This window comes from Sorex araneus, chromosome 1 (genome assembly GCF_027595985.1).
Source record: "Sorex araneus isolate mSorAra2 chromosome 1, mSorAra2.pri, whole genome shotgun sequence".
In the NCBI taxonomy this organism is placed as follows: Eukaryota; Metazoa; Chordata; class Mammalia; order Eulipotyphla; family Soricidae; genus Sorex; species Sorex araneus.
This window is the reverse complement of record NC_073302.1, coordinates 245,160,296-245,187,971: the sequence shown is the minus strand read 5'-3', so window position 1 is coordinate 245,187,971 and position 27,676 is coordinate 245,160,296. Positions and strand designations below refer to the sequence as shown.

General features: G+C 40.8%; 1 protein-coding gene across 4 annotated transcripts in view; it reads left to right on the top strand.

Moving 5' to 3' along the window:
* Window positions 1–27,676, top strand: part of LRCH1 (leucine rich repeats and calponin homology domain containing 1) — a 198,897-nt gene that overhangs the window by 119,332 nt on the left and 51,889 nt on the right. For all 4 annotated transcript variants that reach the window (XM_055131747.1, XM_055131735.1, XM_055131741.1 and 1 more), the window contains exons 3-7: window positions 1,408–1,534; window positions 15,112–15,217; window positions 19,810–19,946; window positions 20,724–20,851; window positions 22,830–22,893. In XM_055131747.1, the coding sequence (XP_054987722.1) occupies window positions 1,408–1,534; window positions 15,112–15,217; window positions 19,810–19,946; window positions 20,724–20,851; window positions 22,830–22,893 (562 nt within the window). The remainder of the gene's footprint in view (window positions 1–1,407; window positions 1,535–15,111; window positions 15,218–19,809; window positions 19,947–20,723; window positions 20,852–22,829; window positions 22,894–27,676) is intronic.

The following is a 27,676-nucleotide window of genomic DNA, read 5'->3' as shown; positions in this document are numbered from 1 at the left end:
CACATCATGACACCCGCATTTTCTATCAGCTAGAATTTCTTACCCCTACATGCATGGGGATAGAGGAATAAAACTTTCCATCAAACTTTAAATACGTCAAGCTACTTTTCTGCGTGCATAGATTGTAAGCGTATGTCTCGGTGAGTTTGATTGACACATTCATATACCTAATATTCAGGTGAAGTGTATCTTTTTATAACAACATTCCTTGTCTAATAAAAGCACTGGATAAGAATTTTGGAAAACACAGAAAAGTATCGTGAAGAAAAAAGTAAAAAAACCACCCAATGTACCTCCCCCAAATGACCCCTGCTAACATTTGATGAATTTCCTGTCCCTGTCCTGTCCCCCCCACACCTCCACCACCCAATCACAAATCACACAGAGATAAGTAGGCATCCATAAACAGATGCGCGAGCACGCACACACACTAGTAATTTGCACAGAGATCCTTGGGTGTTTTGTCACCAGGTGATGGACTTTAGCAACTATGTGAGGGGAAAGAAAGTCAAGGAACCGAGCACCATGTATCCCCTCACTCGGTAGCAGAAATGGGCTGTTTGCTGGAGGCAGTGGGAGACACTGACTCACAGAATGAAGATTCCAAGTTTTATTCCCCCCACCCCCCTTGTATTTCCCCTGTTTTCCAGAAAACGAAGCGTTCTGGAGAGAAACTCCGGAGCTATCCGAGGGGAGAGCACCTCTTCATGCAGAACTGAGGGGGAGGCCTGGAGCGGGTCTTATCTGGCTGCTCCGTGACACTGACCCCCACTCCCACCCCCTCGCCCCTTTTCAGGGCTCCAGCTTCACTTTTGCCAGAAAGGCCAGCTTTATTTTTTCGTAATGAGCTCTCTCGCAGATACCCAAACAGGCTTTAATAATGGCAGCTCTTGTTTTAACCAGAGGAAGCTGAGTCAAGTCACTGGAAATGGGCCCAGCAGCTCTGAGAGTCGCAGCAACACGGTCTTCGCAGTCAGCCCTAAAATGAATGAGACGTGGCCTCCTCAGCGCCGGCTGCTCTGGTCATTGATGAGTTTCCTGCACACATTGTCAAGAAGGGAACAGTTGGCAGTGGCTTCCCGTTGCTAGGGGTGGTGCAGGGCAGGATGCCCGGCTGCCCCCTAGTTGGCCAAGGGCTTGACTTCTGAAGGGGCCTTGATGGGCCTTCTGGTGCTGAGAAAAGTTAATTTCCCCAGGACTCTCCTCTTTTCTTTTAGTGAAAAATTTAAAAAGTTTCATTTTCTTGTATGTTTATGATTTGAATTATTGCACATGCAGCAATTCCGTGGGACTGTCTTATTTGTGAATTGTCTTCTCAGTGCACTCTCTCCTATTAATTTCATATTCACGAAAAGTATCTAAGTGACCTGTGTGTTTACGTATGTTGTTGTTGTATTGTCTTTGCAGTCGAAATCAGCTGTCCGCCCTGCCCGCCTGCCTGTGTGGTCTGCCTCTCAAAGTCTTAATTGCAAGTAACAACAAACTTGGATCTCTGCCAGAAGAGATCGGGCAGCTCAAACAGTTAATGGAGTTGGTACGTCACTGATTTTTAAGATGTTCTTTCTTGTTCGTTATCGGGAGGGTTGTCAGAGAGACATTTTGCTGTAGGGGGGGTCAGGTGAGGACGAGCCTGGATTGGGGGAGGACTGTGGATAAGGGAGATTCAGAGTGGGCCTTGGAATGGTCCCGGCCGTACTGTGACAGACAGGCTTCCTGAAACGGCCTGTTTCCTGTCCTCTACACTTCCTTGTGTTGTACAACCACTAATCATGACCACCTGTCACACTGTAGCTAGATCACTCCCCTCACCCCCGATTCCACATAAGCTTGTGATAAATTATGGATAAACTGGCAAACAGTAGCCACATCAAACAACAGCCCTCCCTTTACATTTCTGCGTATATGTGTTCTGATTCTGTCAGGAGCTTAGTAACCATTGCCTCAAATCTATGTGACTTTGAAGTGTGAGTCTGTTCTCATGAAGATGTTAAGACAGCTGAAAAACGGAATGTCATTGTATCCCTGAGGCAGTGTGTACCCTAAAGATTCACTGTTCTATTTTAGCTCTTTCACGACTCACTTACCTTGTTTCTAGCAGAGGAAAGAGTAAATCTTTCTCTAGACTTGCACTGAGAGAAGATGGGTGAATCAAGAGATTTAAATGTGTGGTCAGGCTAAGACAAAAGAATCATAATCTGTCCGCCAAGTAAATATCATTCCGGGATGACCTTTCCAGGCACAGAGCTTGATGCAGTTATAGCCCTGAAAAGGACATAGGACCTTCGTGCATGTGGATTCCCGTCTAGAATACTAATGTCTAAAATAGTGCTCTTGACTGACAACTCCATTTCACTCCCCTGGAGCCCCCCTGGAACCTGGTGGGGGTGGCCTGTGACTACCCTAGAGAGGACAGGGACCCCACAGTCAGATCTGCAGCAGAAAGCGGCCAGACAGTGAACTACTTAGATTGCACAGAGGTCTGCTTTGAATTTAGTGCACAGATGCCCAGAACCGTGGCACTGCTCTCTTTCCTCTCCTTTCTATGCCTCTGATACGAAGAGGGTTCTTTAGCCCCAAGCCTCTTAAATGGTGGGTGGAGACTTTATGCGGGTTGCATGTGTGGAGGGTTGGGGGAATGCCGTGAAGTAAAACTGTCTGCAGTAAAAGATTTCTGAACACACAGCCATTAAAAGTGCATTCAAATAGACTGCTTGATGGGTCCGAGGTGTTTGTTTCTGCTCACCCATATTGTTTCTCAGGAAGAAAGGGCCTTGAGTGGAAAAGGCTTACAAAAGCGCATAGGCCCCAGCTCCCCAATGAAACTTACCCTGTGGAAGAGGAAGCAGAAACCTATTGGCACAGCTCAGTCCTGGCTCCTCGGTCCGAGACTAGCTTCTGACCTCTCCCGACTCTGTACTGACACCCAGTGCAGACGGTCACTATGTCCAGACGCTGCCCAAGGGGGTGATGCTGACAGGAGGTGGATGTTGATTTAGGCAGACACCCCACTCCTGCCACCACCATCACCATTATAAAGTTTGTGCACAGGGTAGGGAACAGTTGATTCAGTCTTGGGGATGGAAAGGTGTAAGGGAAGAGACTCCGAGAAGGCCCTTATGCACGTCTAGAGTCTTTCAAAACAAAACAAAACAAAACCCACTCTTTTTAAGAGTGGTAAGCCTCAAAATCCAAATTAGCTAACTTTCGGATCAAGTATTGCAATCTCCAAATGAATAACAAATTGTATTTTTCTTTTCTTTCTTTTTTTTTTTTCCTGCTTCTTGGACTCTGGGCTGGGGGGCACACTTCTGAGGTCAGTCTCCTGGAACCTTTTGGCAGCCGGAAAGTGTTTCTGTCCCCGTGCACCCTGGCGGAGGCCGGCGGAGCCACAGTTGGCGTGCTGCTAGGCCTGCAGACCAGCTCTCCTGTTAATAGGGGGCACATGTGCTGAACTCCGGAGCCAGCTCCACAGGGTGTGAGGCTTTCCTCACATACCCGGGGTCAGCTGCTGGGTTGGCATGTGGCAAAAGTAGAGCAGCAGCGCCGTCTCCAGCCTCCGATGGGGCTGCGGGGTGTTGTAAGGGACAGCCTGGTAACTGGCCAGGTTGGAGTCCAGCTCTGCCTCTTGGTTTCAGCCCTGACTTCAACGGCCCCATCCCTGTGTCTTTTCTCCAGCACAATAACCATGGAGCACTGGCATCTGGAGTGTTACAGTCATAGGGGTTTTAAAAGCATCAAGTCCTAATTGCTTCTTACAGATGAAACCCGTGGCAGAGGTGAGCAATCTGTGGAAGGTCTGCCTAGGGTAGCACCTGTGGCCTAACTCGAAACTCACCCACACTAGCCTTGAAAACGCAAATGCAAGCAGCAAATGCAATTAAAAAATGTTAATTGTAACAGTTTTAAGTAACATTAACAAAAAAACACATGAAAGCCAGGGTGATGGTTCAAAGGGCTGGAGCACATGTTTTGCACTTTGGAGACCAGATTTTACCCTTCAGCACCACATGGTCCCCTATGTATCAGCCAGAATGACCTCTGAGTCCAGTGACAGGAGTAGCCCCAGAGCAACCACTGGGTGTAGCCCCCAAACAAAAATAAATAGGCAGGAGTTAAAGTGAATTTTAATAATATTTTATTGAATCCAAGATGGCTAAAAGGTATATTTCCAGTTATACATAATATCCTGTTGAAAGAAATGATCTTCTTTTATCTACCAGGATTCTTTGAAATTTAGTGGGCAGTTCACACTGACGTCACATCACAAGTTGAACTGAGCCCGTTTCTCATGCTCAGCAGTTATGCCTGTCTCTACTGGGTTGGAAGAAGCTCAGTAGCCCGTGTTCTTTCTGCTTTACCCTGTGTGTGGGCAAACATGGCCTTTATGAGCATTTGTTTTTGAGGAGCCCAGGAAAAAGCTCAAGTGATAGAACTCATGGCCAGCATGCATGAAGCCCTGAGCTTTATATCCCGAATATTGCATGGCTTCTCAACAGCACTGGGTGTGGCCCCGGTCCCCAATATTGCCGGATGTGACCCCTCCAAAGAACAAATAGACCAACCAAAAACACTTATTTATGAAGCCGGTGAAAATTGACCAAGTTGCCTTATTTATAAGGGGTGACTGGCCTTGCTTAAGGTCACATGCTAAAAAAAGATTAGTTTCCATTCATTCTTAGTTATCTTTCCTATCATTTTTGCTTAAAATAGTAACGTTACTATAGGTGACCTCCTCAAATAATTTTTAGCTATCAGTTGGAAAATAATTCCCTGGAGAGCCTGATGTAATTCTAGAACCGTGTGGGAGGCATCTGTTTTGTAGCTTCGTAGTAACTAAGTTGTTTAAAACTTGGGAGTTCCATTTTCAGAGCACCTTAAAGGCCACTGAAGTGCTGATAAAAATCTCTCCGCTTCCTAGGCTCTTAAGCATTGTTAACTATTTTTGGAAGAAATTATTTTGATGTTTCATATTAGACTCAGTACCCTAAACTGAGTTGTGGATTCTCTTTTCTCCCAAGTGTGATAGAGAGTACATTCCAGAGACAAGAAGCCAGAGAAAGAATATAGCAGCCTAGGTTCCACCCCCAGCATCATGTAGGGTTCCCTCAGGCAGATCCAAGAGTTATCCTTGAGCACAGAGTCGGGAGTAATACCTCAGCAATGTTGGATGTGTCCCAACACCAAAAAGTCAGCATAAGCTTAAAATATTACAGCAAGCTACAAGAAATCCTTTCTAGTTTGGAGAGAATTTGATATTGAAAACACAATTCTACCTTCTTAAATGTGTCACAATGGTCTTAGAATCTGAAGCTTAAGTGCATTCCCACTCAGGGGCTAACAGCCTGTTGGATTTGTGCAGGAGTACTGTATCACTGTATCACTGTCTTCCTGTTGATCATCGATTTTCTTGAGCGGGTACCAGTAATGTCTTCGCACATCCTAGCCTGAGATTTTAGCAGCCTCTCTTTACTCATTCTCCCCAGAGGTGCCATGTCAGAGGCTCTTTCAGGCTAAGGGGAATGAGACCCATCATTGTTACTATATTTCGCATATTGAATACGCCACGGAGAGCATGCCAGACTCTGCCGTGCGGAAAGGATGCTCCTGATACCTTGTCAGGTTCTCTGAGAGGGAGGACTTGGCTATGAGGTCGAGCACTTCTAGGAGCGTTGTTTTATAGTTTCTGGATTTGATGGGATTACAGGACACCGGGGCAGTTTGTGGGTGTGGCTGCCAAACTACTGGAAAATGGGAGTGCAGGAGTACATATGGGAATATGTTTTGTTCCTCCTTCCACGAAGAAGCCTGTAGAAGAACTCCTGAGGTATATATTTCTTACTGTTTTGTTTGTGTGTGAAGCAAGGTAGTTTTTACTGAACAAAACTTGCTTAGAAAGGTGTAAGAGGAGAGACAGAGGGGAAATATGTTCAAGAAAAACACAGGTTTCTTGCAGAGTAGAATTAAGCAGGCAAAGAAACATGAAAACAAGCAAGTGAGATACAAGTTCGGGGGAGAACACAGATTGAAGAGCAAACTATATGTATTTTTTCTTATTTTTTTCTATCTTTTTGGGTCACACCAAGCAATGCTCAGGGGTTACTCTTGGCTCTGCACTCAGGAATTACTATTGGTGGTGGTGCTCAGGGGACCATATGGGATGCCGGAAATTGAACCTGGGTCTGTTGCATGCAAGGCAAATGCCCTACCTGCTGTACTATTGCTACAGCTTCCTCCCTCCCTCCCTCCCTCCCTCCCTCCCTCCCTCCCTCCCTCCCTCCCTCCCTCCCTCCTTCCTTCCTTCCTTCCTTCCTTCCTTCCTTCCTTCCTTCCTTCCTTCCTTCCTTCCTTCCTTCCTTCCTTCCTTCCCTCCTTCCTTTTTTCCCTTCCTTCCTTCCTTCCTTCCTTCCTTCCTTCCTTCCTTCCTTCCTTCCTTCCTTCCTTCCTTCCTTCCTTCCCTCCCTCCCTCCCTCCCTCCCTCCCTCCCTCCCTCCCTCCCTCCCTCCCTCCCTCCTTCCTTCCTTCCTTCCTTCCTTCCTTCCTTCCTTCCTTCCTTCCTTCCTTCCTTCCTTCCTTCCTTCCTTCTTTCCTTCCTTCCTTCCATCCTTCCTTCCTTCCTTCCCCCCTCCCTCCTTTCCTCCCTCCCTCCATTGACTGTGCTCGGCTTACTCCTGACTCTTGCTTCAGTGGTCACTCCTGGTGGGATCAGGGAACCTTCTGGGGAGCAGGGAGTGAAACCAGGGTCAAACATATGCAAGGTAAGCACCTTACCTACTGTGCTATCTCTCTGGCTCCTTCTTTAATAGAGGTCATCATAGCAGTATTTGGTGGTTCAGGGGTCTCTCTCAGCCAAACACAACTTGGTGACAGTAGGGGCCTGAACAGTTCAATGTTCAGGCAGGTGGCACTGGACTGTTTGGGTGCAGTGGTTCTCGAGGTCATCAGGGTCACACTGAGGATGTGCCTGGGGGACACAGATGGTACAAGGATTAACTCAGGACCACAAGCCTGCAAGGGATGCCCACCACTCTTTTTAGCTCCATCCACAACTGAACTTTCCTTTCTTAAATTTATAAGAGATGCCAGGATGTATTTCTACATTGTCTTGGGTGCAGAACCTATGGAATTTGAGGTCTATCGAACTGAACCCCTTGGGAATTCCCATTTCAGTGGGAATGACCTAGAACTGCCTTCTTGGCCATGTTGCATAATTTGATACTGCCCAGCCCCTCAGCACTGTAGCTGAAAGGCGTGTTGCTTTGTGATTCTGCATGTATGTGCTTTCTACTATGGGAAGATATAAAATACCAACATTGGCTGGGCAACAGTATGCCAGGCGCTCCACTAGGGGCATGACGTGAATCATTTGATATTTTCTTGGCAATAATCCAGCAAGGTAGACAGCTTCCAAATCACTTATCCTAAGCTACGGTGCTATGAAATGACAGATTTGCAGTGAAAACCAGGTTACTTGATGAAAGCGTAATAAACCCTTTCCACACCAGCTATGCAACCATGCAACCTCCGCATCTGTTCTGTAAGCTCTCCACTGGAGCTTACATCTTTCCTTGGACTTCTCTGGAGTGGTTTTTCCATTAAGTTTGTGGCAGACTCTGAACAGCTGAAAGTGAATCAGAGATGATTACAAAAATAGGGTGTGGTACAAATGGGCATTGTCTGTCTGAAAGTCTCTTCACTGAGGAACCATGAGAGGCGGGGGTGGGTGTCAGTAGAATTCTCTTGTTGATTTTACCTCATTTTTACTCATTAAAGCCATGTTACTGTATTGGGAACATGTGTACTATGTTTTTGGACACAACATATTTTTTTCATTATCATGCCTAAAGGATAAAGCATGTTAAGTGTTTGGTAAGAGATGCCATATGTTATGATGAACAAACACAAGTTCTATGTTATGATTCTGCTAGAGTATAGCACATTTGTAATGGGACATGTGAAAAAGATCATTGAGTTTGTTCAATGATCTTTGAATAAACGGAAATAAGGTTCCGTGAACTTGAGAACTTACTGGGGTCCAGTGAGGTCAGTCACTTGTTTGCATTTTTCACAGTTCTTTCTCCCCCAACTCACGCAGTGTGTTGAAATTGTGTCTTTACTCTTACTTTGCACAAGAGAGCACAGCATCACCAGTTCTGGAAATCTACTTTTACACTCAAAACCGTGGAGGCTCACTCAAATGATAGTTGATTGAAAAGTTGCATTTCCTGGTCTGACTGTTTTCTTTTTCATAAATGTCTTGAAGTATGGAGAGTTTGGATTCAAAAATAGATCAGAGACACTGGTTGTATTGAGCAATTTCTGAGGAAAATATAGTCTTCATTATTTTTATGCAAAGCATTCCAGTCTCTGAGGTCAGACATAAGTTCATGTGTCTGCCAGATCATTCCTGCATCTTGCATCCATCTTCTCTGGAAATGCTTCCTCACTTTTCTGGTTTCTGTGGGACAATTGGAATCCCTGGCTTTGGCAGAGTCCCTTTTGTTGCTCCTACTTAGGCCTTTCTTAAGAAAAGCAGTGGGAAGGGCTATGTGTTTGTGGATGTGTGGAAGGTGTGAATCAGCCTAGCATTTTATATGAGCATCCTTCAGTAAGAGATTTTGCAGTAATATTTTATTGTGCTGAGAGTAATCTGCCCGCATGGCAGAACCTGGCAAACTACCCGTGGCGTATTCGATATGCCAAAAACAGTAACAATAGGTCTCATTCCCCGGACCCTGAAAGAGCCTCCAATTGTTGGGAAAGACGAGAAGCTGCTAAAATCTCAGGGCTGAGTGTAATAGAGATGTTACTGGTGCCCGCTCGAGTAAATCGATGAACAACGGGATGACAGTTACAGTGAATTTATTGTGCCAAAGTTTAAATAAATATAATATTTTTTATAAAAAAACTAATCTTTTTGACCCAAGGCTTTTAAGTATTTAATTGCTAAGAAATTAAAATTGCTGTTACTCCTATGTCAGTTAAGTTTCTTTCTCTTTTTTATTAAACCACCATGAGATACACAGCTACAAAGTTGTTCATGATTGGGTTTCAGTCATACAAATGTTCCAACACCTGTCCTTTCACCAGTGTACATTTCCTACCACCAGTGTTCCCAGTTTCTCTCACACCAACTTCCCACCCTCTCAGGAACTTCTCTGTCTCTGTCTCTATCTTTCTCTCTTTTCTTTTGGGCACTATGATTTGCAGTAACAAGTACAGAAAGATTATCATGTACATCCCTTTACCTACTTTCAGCACTCAATTTTTGTGCAGAGTGGTCATTTCTAACTATCACTGTCACAGTGGTCCCTTCTCTCTCCTAAAAAGAAAGAAACTTAACTGACATAGGAGTAACAGCCCTCTTCCCCCACTTGCGGCTAGCTTCCAACTGTGGGCTGGTTCTCCTGGACTTCATTTCTACTATCCGTGGGTATTAGTCTCATACTGTGTTTTTTATATCCCACAGATGAGTGCTGTCATTCTGTGTCTGCCCCTCTCCTTCTGACTCATTTCACTCAGCACGATACTCTCCATGTCCATTCATTTATAAGCAAAAAGTATGTCTTCATTTTTTCTGGTGACTGCATAGTATTTCGTTGTGTAGATGTACTGTAATTTCTTTATTCAGCTATCTGTTCTCAGGCACTCAGGTTGCTTCCAGATTCTGGCCATTGTGAGTAGTGCTGCAATGAACATAGACGTGCAGATGGCATTTCTGTCATGTGTTTTGGGGGCCCCAGGGTATATTATGAGAAGTAGTATTGCTGGGTCAAATGGAAGCTCAATTTCTAATTTTTGAGTTAAGTTTCTATTAAACAGTCTCTACGTTTATTCATGATCTGATAAATTTATTTCCTTGATGTTGGAAGGAAATTATAATTATTTTATCTTGCTCCTTTTTAATATATGTAGACACAGAAAGGCTTAGACATTTTCCTCAAGTTTTCACAGTATCCCTCTCCAAAAGAAAAAAAAAACAGGGAGGGGGCTGGGTCACATGATTAGAGGTCATTGTTGGTAGCTTGCATTTCCTGTCAGAATGTGTTTTTCCTTCAATTACATAAGAGTTAAATTTATTTAAAAAATACAAGTTATGCAATAAGGTAACCACATTCAGTGTTTGAAAATACAGAAAACATATCAGAAGCAAAGTGGCTTAGGAGAAAGCCGTGTGCTATTCCCCAGTCCGGCGTGATCTGCCCGCTCTCACTGCAAGTCTCTTAACTAAGATCACCTTGACATAGTGATGATGAAGGCCACTCCCAAAGAAGACAATTCAAGGGAGCAGAGAGTTGAGTACAGAAGCTAAGGTGCTTGCCTTGCACACGGCCAACTCTAGCTAGATGCCCGGCATCATGTAGAGTCCTCTGAGGGTCTCCAGGAATGATCCTGAACACAGAGCCAGGAATAAGTCCTGAGCACTATAGGGTGTGGGGTATGGCCTCAAAACATAACAAAACAACAAAACCTTTTTAGTCTCTTCTCTAATGACGCTTTCCCAAAATGAACTTTTCCTAGTCTAATGATTTCTAAATTTGTTCTGATGTTTTAAATCCTATCCTTTATCTGAAGGTAAATTAGCAACTGCACTTATCAACAAAAATGTTATATCAATTTCCGATATGCATTTTATTTTTTATAGGCTTTTTCTTCTTTTATTTTTTTGCCTAGAAGGACTGTGATGAAGTGAGAATCTATACTGTAAAGCTTTCACTTCTTTAACCCAAAGTCACGTTGATTGAACCAGTAATGAGAAAAAAATGTTTTTAGGTCATAGTATTTTTTTCATAATAAAATTGAATTTGAGTTCATAAATAATGTTGAGCATTTATATCAATATATTTATTAAATTCATTTCTGTATAATAAAAAATAAAATTAGCAACTTTATGATGTTTATAATGATCCATTTGGGCATGCTTGATCTTATGGTCTCATATAGTAAATGTATGGTGATTTGATTTTACTGAAGCTTGGAATAATTATCCTGTAAGATATAGCTTAGGGCTAATAGACATTTCAGAAGGGATTCATTTGACTATTCTGAGAAACCACTGCATCTGGAATTCATAGTTTGGTAAATTCTAACTAATCGCAGAAGGTTTAGACATTAGTTTTGTGTATTTTAAATTTCAAAATATTTTCTTCTGTAAATTAACACTACAATAAAACCATATAGTATCTTAGGTTCATTATGGACAGATAATGTTGTAGGCCAGTGTTTCTAAAATTTTCAACCTTGATCCCCTGGGAACATCCTGGAGCCCCACAAGGAGCCATGTGACACTCCCCACTCTCCCCCAGTTGAGAAACACTATTTTGGAGAGCCTGGCCATTCTAGGAATTTGGCTTTTACTTCTTCTGAACTGAAATGTTTTGGTACAGAGATTATTGGACTATTATGCTCTCTCTCCACCTCCTCATTCTCCAAGTCATTAAGTCATAATTGCCCGTAGGGTTCTACTTTTAAATTTAGGCAAGTTCCAGAAGCCGAGAGGGAATACAGCCTGCACAGTTCTCTCACTCATGAGAATCCTTACTTATGAGCTAGATCTGCCTTGGCTCCCCCTCCCCCGCCCTACCACAGCCCCTTTACTTTGGCAGGACGGGAAGTATCTGACAGCAGAGCAGAGGACCACTAAAATAATTTGACCTTCACAATACATCATTCAGCATTTGAATGGACAATTGGACTTTGTGCTTCTAATTGTCTACAGATGTCCTGCCCTCTAAATCAGAAGGAAAAACTTGTTTTGATCATTATGTGAAGTACTTTAAGACAAAGTAAATTGGGCAACCCTTTTTCCTACTGGTAAATAAGTATTTAAATATAGCTGGGAGGAGTTGATTTTCTTTGATAAAGCCATTTGGTTAGAAATCTATGTTGGAAAAATTTACCTTATTTTGAGGAAAACAGCATGCCCTTATTCTAGCTAACCAGGGTGAATGCAACGTACATGGAATACGGCTGAATTACACCTTCTGTGAGTTCAAGCTTAGAGTGTACTGCCTATAAATATATCTCTTAGTTTTTGCTTCCCTTTTCTTTTTATTTTATTTTATTTTTTTCACAGTTCCAGGAATTGAACCTGTGTCTCCTCGGCAAGTGCTCTTCCACTGAATACTTTACTCTTTGGCTCCCCTTTTCTCCTAATTTATTTTTATTTTTTTATTTTATTTATTTATTATTTTTTTGCTTTTTGGATCACACCCAGTGATGCTCAGGGGTTACTCCTGGCTTTGCACTCAGGAATTACTCCTGGCGGTACTTGGGGGACCATATGGGATGCTGGGGATCGAACCCAGGTCGGCCTCGTGCAAGGTGAATGCCCTACCCGCTGTACTATCGCTCCGGCCCCACTAATTTATTTTTAGAGAGTAACTTTTCAAGATTATTTTTTGAGACTTTAATTTATACATTGCAAATTCAGAGTTTTTGTGTATCTCAAAAGGGTCTTTCTTAAAATGTCACTCCCAGATGTAGGAAAACCTAGAGATAAATTACATGAATTCTCATAACAGTGACAAATAATTCCCAAGAATTTCCTTCCTCCAGATATTACCAATATTACTGTACCTAATCAGGAGTTTAATACAATAGGTTGAATCTTACAGGTTTCTAGGGCTTTACCTGTGTAATAATTGTGGGGGGTTGTTTTAAAATGGAAGGAATGGTACCTCTTGCTGATTTGTAACTGTTATGATAAGAAAAGATAATGGTTTCACGCAAAAGAGTTGGTTGCTAATTCGTGACTGGCGGAATGCCACAGTAATTGAGAAATGGCATGTCACTGTTCACTTTGCATCTATGGACATATGCTCAGAAAGACAGGGTAGCTTACTGACGCAGAGAAGGGAGAAAGGACTGGACAAATCTCTGGACATCCTAATTTCATAATTGCTTCCTCAGACTTTGATGTCTCTGCAGATGTGCTTGTGGGTTTGTTTTTATTGTAAGCACTAGGGACATTTTTCATTAAAAAAGCGGGGTGAGGTTGTCTTTTCTGGGCCAGGCGAGATGCAACAGCAGCCAGGTTGGGAATGGTTGACTTTAAACTGGTCTTAATCCATCACATGCCATCCCCCCGACACCCCCCACCCCCCACCATGTTACACAACTGAGCACAGACAAGCCTGCCTGACTGATCACATTCACATACTTAGCCCTTGTAAACGGAAGCTTCGGTCCCCTTAGCAGGAGTGATGTTATCCCTCTTCATCAAGTGACATTTATTTAGCACCCTTAGGACCTTGAGCGATTGGCAGATCAGTGGAGGAGTTTTAGATGAGTTTAGAAGGCAAGGTCCGTTAGTTCTGTATTGCTTTACTCTTTCAAGGAGATTAGGGAACTTGGGGGAGCTCAGGAGTGTCAGAGAACAACAGTTAATAAGTTTTTCTCTTCCAAGCGAATGTAAAAGTTTTTATGAAACAGAGCTTTGCTGCCTTCTGAAAAGGGGAAGTGGAAAGGTTATTTATCCACATTTAAAGTTATTTGGGATATTTAAGGGCTTGCTCTTACTGGAATCATTTACATCCTGAAGTTGTATATAATTCTAGATCCTGAGGTCATAACCAGGAACAAAATAAGCATCATAAAATTTCAACATATATGACTAGAAATTTCATTCAACATTCTTTGATCCCTTACTTTATACCCAGCAGTATAAAGCACCAGGAAGATTAAGTGAAAGAAGACATGGTATCCTCCAGATAGGACTCAAAGCTTAGAGGATAAAGCAAACATTTGAGCAGAAGAATATGGTCATAGACTATCTATAGGACCTTAAGAAAAAATGGCCAGTTCTTCCTGGGTGTTAGGTCAGAGTGGGAGAGATGGAAGTCTTAAGAAAGGTTTCAGACAGAAGGTGAGCTTGAATCAAATAATGGAAGGTGGATGGGGGTACGAGAGGAGATTATTAGAAATGGCAGAGCAGGCAGGGAAAGAACCCTGCAAACCTCGGCAGTGTGAAAAACCTGACACACAGTACAACTTGCAAGCAACAATACTGGGATTTGAGTACAGGGGGCAAGGGAAGGCATTCAGAGATGGTGATGCAGAAATAGACATGAATTGTGGAAACGGGGCCTTGCTGCACAGTTTGGGACTTTACCCTTCTATTCTTGAGAAACTTTTGCAGATGTTTAAGCTGATGAATGATGTGAAATTTACATTCTGGCGACTCAGGGTGAAGGATGAATCTTAAGAGAATAGTGATGTGTGTAACCAATCAGAAAGATCATCATAGCATTTGGCTGAGAGAGAATGCTGGTCTAGAATAGGGGAATAGCTGGAGTGGGGTATAGGGGGGAGAGTGAAACAAGAGGAAATGGTGTTAGTGGAGATAATAAAGTTACATAAGAATATAAGTTGTATAAGAATGTAAATGTTATGACTGTTTTGATTGTGTCAAGAGGTAGTTCTAGTCAGAGATTCACAGAGTATTTGTTCTTCAAAAGCAAAAGTGTTACAATCCACAGATGCTACTGTCTTGCTTGTAAAAAGTTTATAAAGGTGATCAGAACCAAGATTTTCAGAACACTGATGAGAAGTCTATTTAAAATAGTAGTGTGTCCAAACAGTTTATTAACATTCATAATTCAGCACTGTCCAATGTGTCTGGTCACATGGGAGGCATTGTCTTGTATTTAGAGGTGTGAGTGTAGTTCATGTCAAAACATAGTTCAGTTCGTAACAGTGCATGTCAATTCTTTCCTAGAGTTAATTCTAGGAATGAACTCTTTTAACAGCTTGACGTTTCTGACCTGTTGGGCTCCGAATAATGAGACATGAGTTTGTTATGAGAACTAAATAAAATGGAAGAGTGTGAACAGTGTGGGTCAGAGGGCCGAAAAAGTAGCTGCTACATGAGCTGCTACATGCCACTAACATCCTTCTTTCCTCTTTTATTCCTTCCCCCAGAGGATGCAAGGAACATTAAACTTCCCTTTTTGTTTTATACTCAGCTTTACTTGTCTGGGGACCTGGAGACTGGAATAAAAATGAACCTGTATAATTGTCCTAATATTTAAGTTCCTTGAGGTGATGCCACATAAAAGGCTTGATTTCCTGGGAAAGGGTGTTGATTATTTTTTCTCTTTGCTTTTGATACAGGATGTCAGCTGCAATGAGATCACAGCCTTACCTCAGCAGATAGGTCAATTGAAATCTCTACGGGAACTGAATGTCAGAAGAAATTATCTGAAAGTTTTACCACAAGGTAAAAAAGTGAAGGGTCCTGGTGGGAGGAGGTGTGGAATGATTGCTCGGAGAAATCTTTGTGGTTGTTGACATTTGTCAAGAAGGTGACTCCTGGGAGCCGGGAACATTGCTCAGTGGCTTAGCAAGTGCCTAGGGCAAGTGTGAGGGCCTGGACTTCAGCCTCACTGTTGTATACAGAACCATTCGCCAGGTAAGACTGTGCGTGTGAAAGTGTTTGTTGGTTTGTTCAGGCTCTCCAACAAGGCACCACACCCGAGAGACCCGAGTGGCTTAAACAACAAATCCATTTTCTTAAAATTCAGGTGGTTTGGTGGTCTGGGGGCAACGTGTCAACGGGTTCGGTTTCTTGGAGGCCTTCCTCTTTGACTTCTGCGTCCTCCTCCCCTCCCCTCTGCATCTGATCTCCTCTTCTTATAATGGCCCCCAGTCCTCTTGGGTTAAGGCCCTCTTTATAACATAATTACTTTACCGAAGACCCTGTCTTCAAATGCTTTTTTTTGAGGTACTGGGTATTAAATGACCTGTGAATTTTGAGGGTACATCATCTAAGAGGAGGAGAAAGAAATGTATTTTGTGTGAATTTCTGAAGCACCCAGCCAGCAGTGTAGTTGGCGTGCTTGATCCGCAGATCTGTCTGCAGAGCTCTCGAGGGTTCTAGCTTTGGAGAGGCAAAAGTCCTACTCACAGAATTCTAAGAATTTTGAATCTAGTTCTCAGACGAGGGCAACTGCCTCGCAGAAGTAGTTCTTGGTCTAATGTCACAGGTAGGCTCAGTCTGTTTCTTGAAGGTTGGAAGCAGGGATTGCCTGCATTGAGTCCCCGGCCTCTGCCCAAACTCTATACCTCAGACAAGCCTGATTCGGCCGACTGCCCCTCGATGCCATGGGCATTCAGTGTTGGCCTCTCTCATATACTGTTATGGGTGCAAATAAAATGATCTGTCTAGTCAGAAATTTGATGCCATTAATCATTGTTCAAGTCTCTTTGTAGATGGTAATGGTTCTGAGTTTTTTCTTTGGAGACTTCTTGTTTGGGCGGGAATCGGAACTAAGTCAGCGAACAGCTGGACGTGGATCCTTTCTCCAAAACAGACTATGGTTTACACGGGTCACCCTGATTTCCTTCATTTTTATTCCCAAGACTTATCAGGGACACAGCAATAATTAAAAGGTAGACCTCAAAACAGAAACATGGATTTGGAGATAATCTGCATTTGGTTTATTAAGAGATCTGTTAAGAGATATTAAATACCTATTAAGAGATACTTGAGACCTGTCTGATTTTATATTATTATGTGCCTGTTTCTTGACTTACAGCTTAAAATTGCATCATTTTTAAAGGCAAAAAAATAAGACAACAAAAAGCAAATGGGGCTCATGAAAGGGGAAAAGCTCTGTAAATGTGATATGCTTTATCAAAAGGAGAGGCAAGTGCCTGCCTGCCACCTTTGCTTTATCATGCTGATAAGCATTTTAAAGTAATAACACTTTCAGCACTAAAAAAAAAATCATGCTTTATTTTGAAATGACTTGGTATAAAAATCCTTGAGTTTTTCTTCTGTCATGTGTATTCCCACTTTTTTAATGTATAAATTTTTTTTTTCTTTTAGCAAATACAAAGGGGACACTCTCAGGAAATTTGTGACCTTTCGTGTAACTTTTAATAACATTAAAGAAATTTTTCTTACATTTAAGCTCTTCTGTTAATCATTAAAAAATAATCTGAAATAATTGAGCCCTCATTTTCCAAGGGAAAATTTCACATAAATCATTTTACAATTGCTGGTAATTGTTTGGAAGTGTATAGAAAGAAATGCATCTGCCGAAATCTAGTCTTTTCATTTCTCTCATCACACTTTATTCTCTTACCTTAAAAGCATTCCATTTCATAGGAAGACCAGTTTCAATTTCTGTATGTTCCACAATTATGTTTTCTCAGTTTAAATATTTTAAAATACACTCAAAGTTGAAACTTCAGTGTATTTTTTTCTTTCTAAATAATTTCCTGAATATCAAGTTTCCTTTTTTCCCCCCTCTGGAGAACTCCATTAACAAAAGCACATTGATAATGTTCTCAGGCATTGAGTTTAAAACCTTTCCCTATTGACTTGCTTGTTTGGCCTTCCTGAGCACCTCTCCTCATATGCTTTTAATTTGAGGAGGGGGGAAAAGTTTGTGGCCTAATAGTCTATATCAGTTTTGTGATGCTTTTGCTTTTTGCCTTTTACTGCAACTATTGCCATAAGTAGACCATATTTTGTTTTTTCTAGGACCAGAATATATAGAAGATTAAAGTAGCCATTCATTGTCCCCTCTTTGTGTGTGTGTGTTTATGTGTGTGCATGCATGTGTGTGTAAGTTTGTGTGTGTGTATGTGTGTGTGTGTGTGTGTGTGAGAGAGAGAGAGAGAGAGAGAGAGAGAGAGAGAGAGAGAGATGAAGAAAGAGAGTTTTTGAGAAAGGGTTGAGGTAAGGGAAGGACACACTCTTTCCTTTTTCTCTTTCCCTTCTACTTTGTTTCTTTTGATCTTTCCTGGGTAGAAGTTAATTGTTTTCAGTTTCATTTTCTACTTCTGAAACTGTCGATTTCTAATTTTCAAAAATGAGCTTAAGGATGGTCATTGTGTTCCAAGGAACATGGTAGGCACTGTCATTATGGAAGCCTGCTTTCCTCCACACACCTGTATTTTTGCCTCCTTCCCCTTTTTCTGTTTCCAGGAAGTTGCTCCCTGGTCCACCTTTAAAAGCCTTTCTTTTATCTGGCAAAGAACTGCCAGGTATCCAGAACCCAGTTCGGATATTGTCATCAACTCAGCCAGCTTAAGTTTTGCAAATCAACTTAACCAGCTCAGAGACCGAGTGTTATTCTCCAGGTTTGCGCCAAGGAGCTAGTCCTCTGCTACATAGTTCCTCCAGTTCTTACACCTGTTTTTGAAACAGGCCAAGAGTGAAAAGGGCTCTGTCTTACTTCTCTTTCCTTTAGGAGTGTCTGGATTCCCTGTTTACCCCCCAAGTCTACCTCTTTCTGCTCTCTCATTCTCTCTTCCCCTTCCTGCTGCTCAAAGTCGCCTCATCCTGGCCACCTCCGGGCTGAAGGGGCCAGAGGAGGTCACGCATCCTGCGTCTAGGGTAGGTGGAGGGAGAACTGGATTAGGGTGATTTAAAATGCACCCAGTTTTCTGAATTTCTCTTGCACAGCCTCCATCAGGGAACTGAGCTGGGGACCCGCTCCTCTGCCTCTATTGTAATAATTCACTTCTTTCTTTATAAACAAAGCAATTCACTGAGGTCTGAAAGAAGGAAAGTCCCTGATAAGCCCAGAGCAAGCGAATTTGGAGAAGGAATCTGATTTCTGAGTAAACACCCAGTCAAACCTGGGTGTGACTTGGAGGGTGAGGTGGCAGGTGGCACAGAGTGAAGCAGCATGCAGGGAGAAAGGGATGACTCTCGTTCAATCAGGCCATTGCCTCAGGGTCCTTTTTCATATCAGTCCTGTCTTCCTCTAGGCAGAACCCCCTTGTGTTTTAAACTGGTATGTTTTACCCTTACCAGGTCTCCAAAACAAGTGTAGAGGCCCTTCTAAAATGAGTCCTCGGGGCTCCCTTCCATCTAGACAGTGGTCACTTACTTGCCCTGTGTCACCCCACCGTTAGGCCTGGCCTCTTTGCTCTATGCAATGTATTTGCCCTCCTTTCTATCAGCTGCCGTTGTCGGTTGGAATACTTGAAATAACTGAGTGTTTACTATGCCACGGGGTGGGGATTTTAAGCTAAATATAATGTTCTTGTTTGTAGAGCTACAGTACAGTTTTTTTAAAGTAGAAGAATAAAGCTGCATCCCAGCAGGATCTTAGGGTTCATTTCAAAACTCTTAATAAGACAGCATTAATTTTTTTTAAATGGGGTTAGAGAGAGCTGGGGAGATAATATAGCTGTTAAGGCGCTTGCCTTGCACATTGTCGACCTGGGTTCAATTCTCGGCATCCCATGTGGTCACCTGGGCACCACCTGGAGTGATTCCTGAGTGCAGGGCCAGGAGCAGCCCCTGAGCATTGCCACATGTGGCACAAAACAAAAAAAAAATGGAGTTAGAAAACCATGGGCATATTCTTTTGACTATTTCTGAGATGATGCCTAGATGCATTGATTGGATAAAGATACTTTGTAATTAGTTGTATTAGTTATAAGTCAAGAGATACTTCTTGAAAGTATTTTGAAGTTAAAACACAAATGTACCCTAGGTAATGTGGATTTTTGATTGTTTTATTGGGGGGAAAGAAAACCTTTGTAAACAATGAATACTCTTAATGTTTTAAATGTCAGGTGTTTCTGGTTCTTATCACAACTAAAAAAATCTTTGGGATCTGATTTGATAAATTGATAATTTTTTTAATTAAAAGTAGAATCATTTGGCTTACAATGCACTTTTTAATCAATTACATATGCACACCATGTATATAAATATGCACATACATTCCAAACTGGTAACTTCCTTTTGTTCATTTCTCCTGATGAGCATAGTTCTTTTGAATGCTTGTCCATTAACTCTTGTTGATTTCTGAGTTTGTTTCTTCTTTCTTCTTTTTCTTTTAGAATTAGTAGATCTTCCTTTGGTCAAGTTTGACTTTTCTTGCAACAAAGTGCTGGTAATTCCCATTTGCTTTAGGGAGATGAAGCAGCTGCAAGTCTTACTGCTGGAGAATAACCCTTTGCAGTCCCCCCCAGCACAGGTGAGTGGTCTCAGGCAGAACTCGAACCCTAGAGGATATACTGTTAAGAGCACTTAGACAACTCTGTGGAATTAATATTACATTAGACGGGATCATATATTGTCACAGTCTGTGAAAAGATAAAACCTCGAGGGTGAAACTGTGGAAAGTACATTGTCTGCTGCTCCATCGAGTTTATTGGCCAACGTTTGACTCACTGTTCTGATCATATGATCCCAGACTTAGATGTTTTATTGTATTATTATTCTTAAGCATTTGAAGCTGTATGCCTCACAAAAGGAATAGTAGAATCATTAGTCTTGAATGTTAGCTACGAAATGGGATTTAAACATTTTGAAATAAGAATATTGGTTCTTTAAGGACAAGATTCAAGTTTATGTAATTTAATCTAGCAGAATGGGAGTTTATACATATATATGTGTATGTATATATATATGTATATATATATTCTTAAGTTGGAACATGCCAGATAATCTGCCTGACTTCTGTACTTTTAAAATTATATTTAAAACACTTTTTGTTAGAAGTCTGTAGTCCTTGGCAAGAAAAACCAGACATTTCTTGAATATGGTTTCGTGTTTAAAATGAAATTTGGAGAAAAAGATGGCCTAAATCCTCTATTTTAGGGAGGCCAAATTTTATGTGTATCGTTAGATATTAATTAATGTGTATCAGATATTAATTCAGAAATTAAAATGTGTAGTCATATCTAAAACTTAAACTTTCTGCTATTAAAAGAAAATACGGAATATATACTGACTGTCTCTTTCTCCATAGATTTGCACAAAGGGAAAAGTGCACATATTCAAGTATCTGAGCATCCAAGCATGCCAGATTAAAACAACTGACTCCCTATACCTCCATACGATGGAGAGGCCACACCTACACCAGCACGTGGAAGACAGGTAAGTATAACTACTGACTTTCAACTGCCCTGTCTAGAATCTGCTTAGGCCAAAGTTTTCCAGGGAAATAACTCTCTAAGTCCCTTTGCTTCACATAACCTATACAGAATTACAGAGCCTAATTTCAGCAACTTTGGGAATGGAGAGAAATTGATTCTATTGACAATATTTTGGCATCTTTCAGATTTCATCTACTATCTAATCAAAATTCCATCCTTCCTGAGTGCTGTGCATTCATGTCTACATGCATATATGTACATATATATGTATATTCACACATATCTTTGTGAATGAGCACTATAACATAAGGATGCGTTTTACTTCTCAGTTAAAATTGCTATATCAAGCTCAGATATATTTTTTGATGACTGATTCTTTTGTAGTATTTATAAGAAAAGCTCCAGACTTAATTTTTATTTTATTTTTTTTAACTTTTGTATTGAATCACTGTGAGATGGACCCTTACAAAGCTGTTAATGATTGGGTTTCAGTCATACAATATTCCACAGTCATACAGTATTCCAACACCCATCCCTCCACCAGTGTACATTCCCAGCACCAGAGTCCTCAGGTTTCCTCCTATCACCCCCAACCCCATCCCTGCCAGCCTCTATGGCAAGCGCTTTTCTTCTCTCTCTTTCTCTCTCTCTCTCCCTCTCACTCTCTCTCTCTCTCTCTCTCTTCCTGTCATTCCCTCTCTCTCCCTTCCCCCTCCCTCTCTATCCCTCCCCTATCTCCCTTTGGGCATTATGGTTTGCAACATTGATACTAAAAGGTTATCAAGAATACCCCTTTACCTACTTTTAACCATCAGATCTTGTCCAGTGGGATCATCCCAACTATTACTGTCATACAGGTCTCTTCTCTATCTTACCTACCCTCAACCCCACACTCACTTGTGGTTAGTTCCAACCATTGACCAGTCCTCCTAACTCCTGTTTTCCCTGGCCATAGATATAATTTTAAAAATTCTTTTAAAAATGTAATATGCAGCACAAGACTGTTAATACATTGGGTAGGTCATTTGCTTTGCATGTGGCAGGCCCAAGTTCAGTCTCTAGGACCCCATGCGGTCCCCTTAGCTTGCCAGGAGTGGATTCCTGAGTGTAGAGCCAGGAGTAAACCCTGAGCACTTCTGGGTGTGCCCCCAAAGCAAAACAAAAAGCAAAAAAAAAAATTGATTTGGCATAATTTTTTCTATTTCCTGTTTTGAGTGGAAATGTTAGCATCCTTTCACATGTTGTTTTGCCATAAATCTGGCCTTGAGTTTTCAGAGAACAAAGTTTTTAGAAACCATTTGTTCCTGATAAATTCTCACTGCAGAAATCTTTCCTCAACTTTTTACTAATGATGGAACTGTGGTGTCTACAAACCTCAGTCTTCCCGTATGATATATATGTATATATACGCATATATATGATATGATGCATGTAACTGTTATCAAGTAGCATGACAAATATTTATGAGAATAATATATATTAAGCATTATAATGCTTAAGAATTATATTAAGCACTATAATTCTTAATATATATCTGTTATTCTCATAAACATTTGTCAGGCTATTAGATAATAGTTTATAGAATTATTGAAAAAAAACTATATAAGAAATTTAGAAAGCCACTTAGGATGTAAGCGGTACAAAGCATTTAGGTTGTTTTTGTTTATTTTTATAAACTAGAATCAATAAAATTAGGAAAATGTTAACCATTAAAAAAAACCCAAAGACTACTTGTAGTGCTAACCCGTTACCCCCAAACACAAAGAATGTATCCTGTTCTCTGTTTAAACTGCATGCACATCTGATTTTCATTAGACTCGCTTCGCCTCTTAAAACCATTTAACATGGGCTGATTTGTTGCCTTATGGCAATAATAGTACTTTGTATATAGTAAGCCTGTTATTTGAATCTTTATTGACTTGCCTTGTGAACTTTGTGATTTTTATTTTTTCTAAATGAACTCAATATCGACATCCCAGCAAGAAGGATTCAGATTCAGGAGTTGGAAGTGATAATGGTGATAAGCGATTATCTGCCACAGAGGTAAAGTTCATACTCAGAATATTTTTCTTTCCATGAAGCAAGATGTATCTGTCTGCGTTCATTAACCTCCTTTCTGGTAAAGGCTGTTTCGCATCATGAAAATATGTAATAGTGTTTGTCTAAGCAATTTGAAAAATCTCTGAGAATTACACAAATACTAATTGTTTTTTCTACATCTTAAATATTTGTAAATGTCTCTTAAGTAGGGACCTTATCTTCTTCCTCTCCTCCTGTGTCCTCCACATTATCTGCAACATTCTTTTGTGCTTAATAAACTTTATGAAATGACTAAGTGGTATGCAGTACACAGGAGGAATTTTTTGAAATGTTTGTTTATAAGTGACAGTAATTTAGGAAGAAGTTTTTACAAGCATGCATAAATGTTCGTGAATAAAATGTACATTGCATGTGAGTGGTTTAGCCACAGGAAATATGTTTATGGGTAGTTATAATTTTAGTAGCAGTATTTGTTTACCTAAAACTCTGAGATTGTGTACTTTTTCAGATAATTGGACAAAAATTTGTTTTTTTCTATGAGCTAAGAGACCTTACAGATGAGAGCTTTTTAAGTGGTTGTAAGCAAAATTAACTTATTTGTTATTGCAAATAACAGTGTATTAGTGTCTCACACTTCTTTTGCTAATATATCAATAAAGTAGGACTCCTTTTTTAAAATTTTATTTTATTTTTATAAAGTTGTTCACAATAATCTATTATATTCAATATTCCAACGCCAGTCCCACCACCATTACACCTTTCCACCACCACTTTTTTAAAATTTTCCCAACCATCACCCAAGCCTGCCTCAGTAGCAGGCCTTAAATAATTCATTTTGTATGGCTTATTATGAATAATTATGATCAAAAAAGCTTTCACTAAAAGATAGTATATGAGGATTGTTGTATCTCACCCCGGATCTCTAAAGCTCTGGTATAAAAGATTACTAACATGTTGTTATAGGTTGAGCCTTGTGAGCTAATATTTTTTAATCAAAATTGGTTGTCTTCTACTTTACATCATATCCAATGTGTTGTGCTATTGTGGGTGCATCAGTAGTATAGAGTATGAGATGTCCCATGGCCGCAAATGTGGCCAGGCACTTTAGGAATTCAAAAATTTTAAATAAGGTGATATAGCTGGAGTTAAAATTTTAACTGGATGATGACTCTGGGGTTTGAGGCATCTCTATACTGCTTACTATGGCACAGGGGCAGTTCATGGACGTGACTGCCAGGCTCCGGGAAGAACAGGGAGATGAGGGGAGGTCACGCATTCCTGACTCCGTGAGAGCCTGGAGATTTTGGTCACAAAACCCACAAACCTAAGTTTTTCAGCAGATTTATTCATGGATGAGACTCATCTGAGCCTGTAGAGATCGACTGTGAGCATAATGGCAATTGACTTCTGGAGGTTTTTGGCTTCCAGGGCTCTTTTTGGCCATTGGTGGGACTCACCCACCTCCTCCATGGTGCCCTGGATATGAGATTAAGCCTGGGGCAGTGTTCAGGGGTATCTCTGCAGCTTGTTGACCTTTTCCGAGATTTCTTTGTGAGTCTCTCTAAAATAGGACTTCTTGTTAGAACTAGAAGAAATTGTGGCTAATGAAAAACATAACATCAGATATTTTGCTTATGAGGGAACTTTCTGAGTTTTTGTAGTTTTAAAACATTATATTACTCTTAAGGTGTAATTTATAGGTCAACCATCCCATATAAAGAATCCACATTTTTATGACGTGTGATTCAAGAAAATATCATCTTTTCCCAGTTTACTTTAGGTCTCTGAGGTTTACATGTAGCTGAGATATTTGAATTCATTTTACACAAAATACCTTAGAAAGCAGGGTGTTTAAAACAGACTACTTAAAATTCTTTCTAATACAGAAGTTTTGCAAAGGAACATGACCAGATAGTTAGCACTGGGTTTAAACAGATTCCCTTGTATATGATTGACTGGGGTTCAATTTCTGGTACAGTTGAGCCCTACCAGGAGTAATCCTTGAGCACACAGCCAGGAGTGTGTTCTGAGGACTGCCAGGGCTGCTTCCAAGGCCCTGCTAAAAAGAACACAACCCCCCAAATGAGCAGACCAACCAAAAAAAAAAAGCAAACATGAGTTAGACACAACTATTTTTTTAAAGTCTGTTTCATTTTAATAAAAATACCCTCATGACGCTACATGAATAGTTAACTATGCTTTCCTGTGGGAAATAATAATTAACACATTGCTTTATATAAGTTGTATTTAATTCATTTCCCTTAGTTATATTAAAACTCTTAAGTACCCTGAAATGTCCCTTTATTTCTCACTCCAAGCTTTTTTTATAATTATTAAATTAAAACAGGCTTTGCTTTATTCTTTATCTGTCTTCTAGAGATAATTAAGTTCATTAATAAAACATTACACAAAGAACTTTATTATCCCTTTGTTCTCACTTAGTATAAGTAGGATGCTAATATACTAAAAAGAAGCCAAGGGTTTGTTCTCTTTCTTTAAACTAGATGCATATCTTTGAAATTTTGCTCAGTTTTAAGAAAGGAGGCAGATAGAAGGAAGAAGGTTTATAGAAAGGATGTATTCAGCAGAATAAAATACAAAAATATTTGTTAGGTTTTTCTTGCCTCACATTATAGACTCATAACTAAGAAGAACCTGGAAATTATTTGTTTGTAGGCTGGTGAAGGTTCTGAATGCCCATGTAGTTCTCTTTCACTCTGGCAACTTGTTTTCATCCGTGACCAGTGGGTCTCGTGCCCCACACATAGCTCATTGAAGGGTCTAAGAATCACACCACATTCCCTTTCTTCGGCTGTTGCCATTGTCTGATTAATTTAAAATTTGCCACGAAGAAGTTGAAAATATTTTCCTTAAGAGAAACAAGAGGAGAAAACTCAGGGTATCAGTGAACCTCTTTAATAGATGAAATACACATTTGTTTTCAGCCAGTGTCTAAACAATTTGGCACATATCCAAAAATAAACAAATGTGTTCTGTGGAGGTTCCTAATCCCTGTCATCTGGAAAGCTGTTCAGTAAATTGCAACACCAAGATGGAGGCAAGGGAAATAAAGGCTTCCCCATATTTTATTTGTGGCAGAATTATAGATTATCTGCATAAACTTCATCAGCAAGGAAACAAGACCGACAGAGAGAGCCAACTTCGATGACTGAATGAAACCTTTATTCCAGTACTGACACAGCACACATGTTCCTGTCAAGTATCATAGTCATTTAGCACTGCTACATATTTAATGCCACTTTCTCAGCCTAAAGTAGGGAAATAAACCAAGGCTTAATGTTGTATATAAGACACACTATAAATAAATAACACGTCAGAGGTTGCCTCCTTGCTTTTTGTGATAAGCCGTGTAAAATATTGCAATATAGCTTTGGTAAATTACTGTTGTCATCAGACTTTTAGTGCCATTTTGATGAAAACTGTTGATTAGACTTCAGGGAAATACACAGTAGTGTATTTGCAATTGATTCTTTGCCTGCCTCTCTCCATCCCTTCCTTCCTTCCTTCCTTCCTTCCTTCCTTCCTTCCTTCCTTCCTTCCTTCCTTCCTTCCTTCCTTCCTTCCTTCCTTCCTTCCTTCCTTCCTTCTTTCCTTCCTTCCTTCCTTCCTTCCTTCCTTCCTTCCTTCCTTCCTTCCTTCCTTCCTTCCTTCCTTCCTTCCTTCCTTCTTTCTTCCTTCCTCTCTTTTCTGTTTTTTCACCTCCCTCCATCCCTCCCTTCCTTCCTTCCTTCCTTCCTTCCTTCCTTCCTTCCTTCCTTCCTTCCTTCCTTCCTTCCTTCCTTCCTTCCTTCCTTCTTTCCTTCCTTCCTTCCTTCCTTCCTTCCTTCCTTCCTTCCTTCCTTCCTTCCTTCCTTCCTTCCTTCCTTCCTTCCTTCTTCCTTCCTCTCCCTTTTCTGGTTTTTTTTTAATGGAGCCAAGGACCAGTCCTGACAATTCTCAGCCAACCAGACCTGGTGGTTCAATGCAAAGACTCAAAGAGGAGGTGGTTCCCCAGCTCTGTGGTGAGCACTGAGGGTGGAGCACCCCAACAATGCTCAGGGTCCTCCTTGGCCACACCCTACAGTGCTGGGGATCCATGTGGTGCCAGGCATCATCAGGGTTGGGGTGCCTCAGAGAATGCACTTTCACCCCTGTACTTTCTCTCTCCAGTCTACATTGTCCTTTTTAGTGCTCTGGGAGTGACTCTTATGCCCATATCACTAGGTACACAGAAGAATGTCAACCCAAAATACATATACAGGAGAGGACATGAGTATTAGCTGGATGAATTTTTGCAAAGTGAATGCTTATATGTGATATCTAAGAGATAATAATAAACTCGTAGAAACAGAACACACAAGTGGTTTTCAAAAGTTATGTGGGGTGGATACCATCAGAAGGAATAAATTTCTGTTTAAAAGATAAATTAGTCTTGGGTAACTTACTTCTGCTAACTGTAGATAACACTATTGTGATGTGTATTTGAAAGTTGCTAAAAGAGAGTAGATCTTAAAAGTTCTCAGGTTAAAAAAATATTTTTTAAGGTTTGAAATATGATCTAAGCTTTTTGTAATAATATTTAAGTAATAAGTCATATGCCTTATAATGTAATCTTCTATGTCAGTTATTTCTCAGTAAAACTGGGGGCTGGGAGTACATGTACTGACAGTATAGAAAGTACATGAGTGGAATCTAGATGAATTTTCACTAAGGAAGCACATCATGTAATCAGTTCAAGAAACAGTTCAAGAAACAGTTCAAGAAACAGAACTTTGCCAGAATGCTA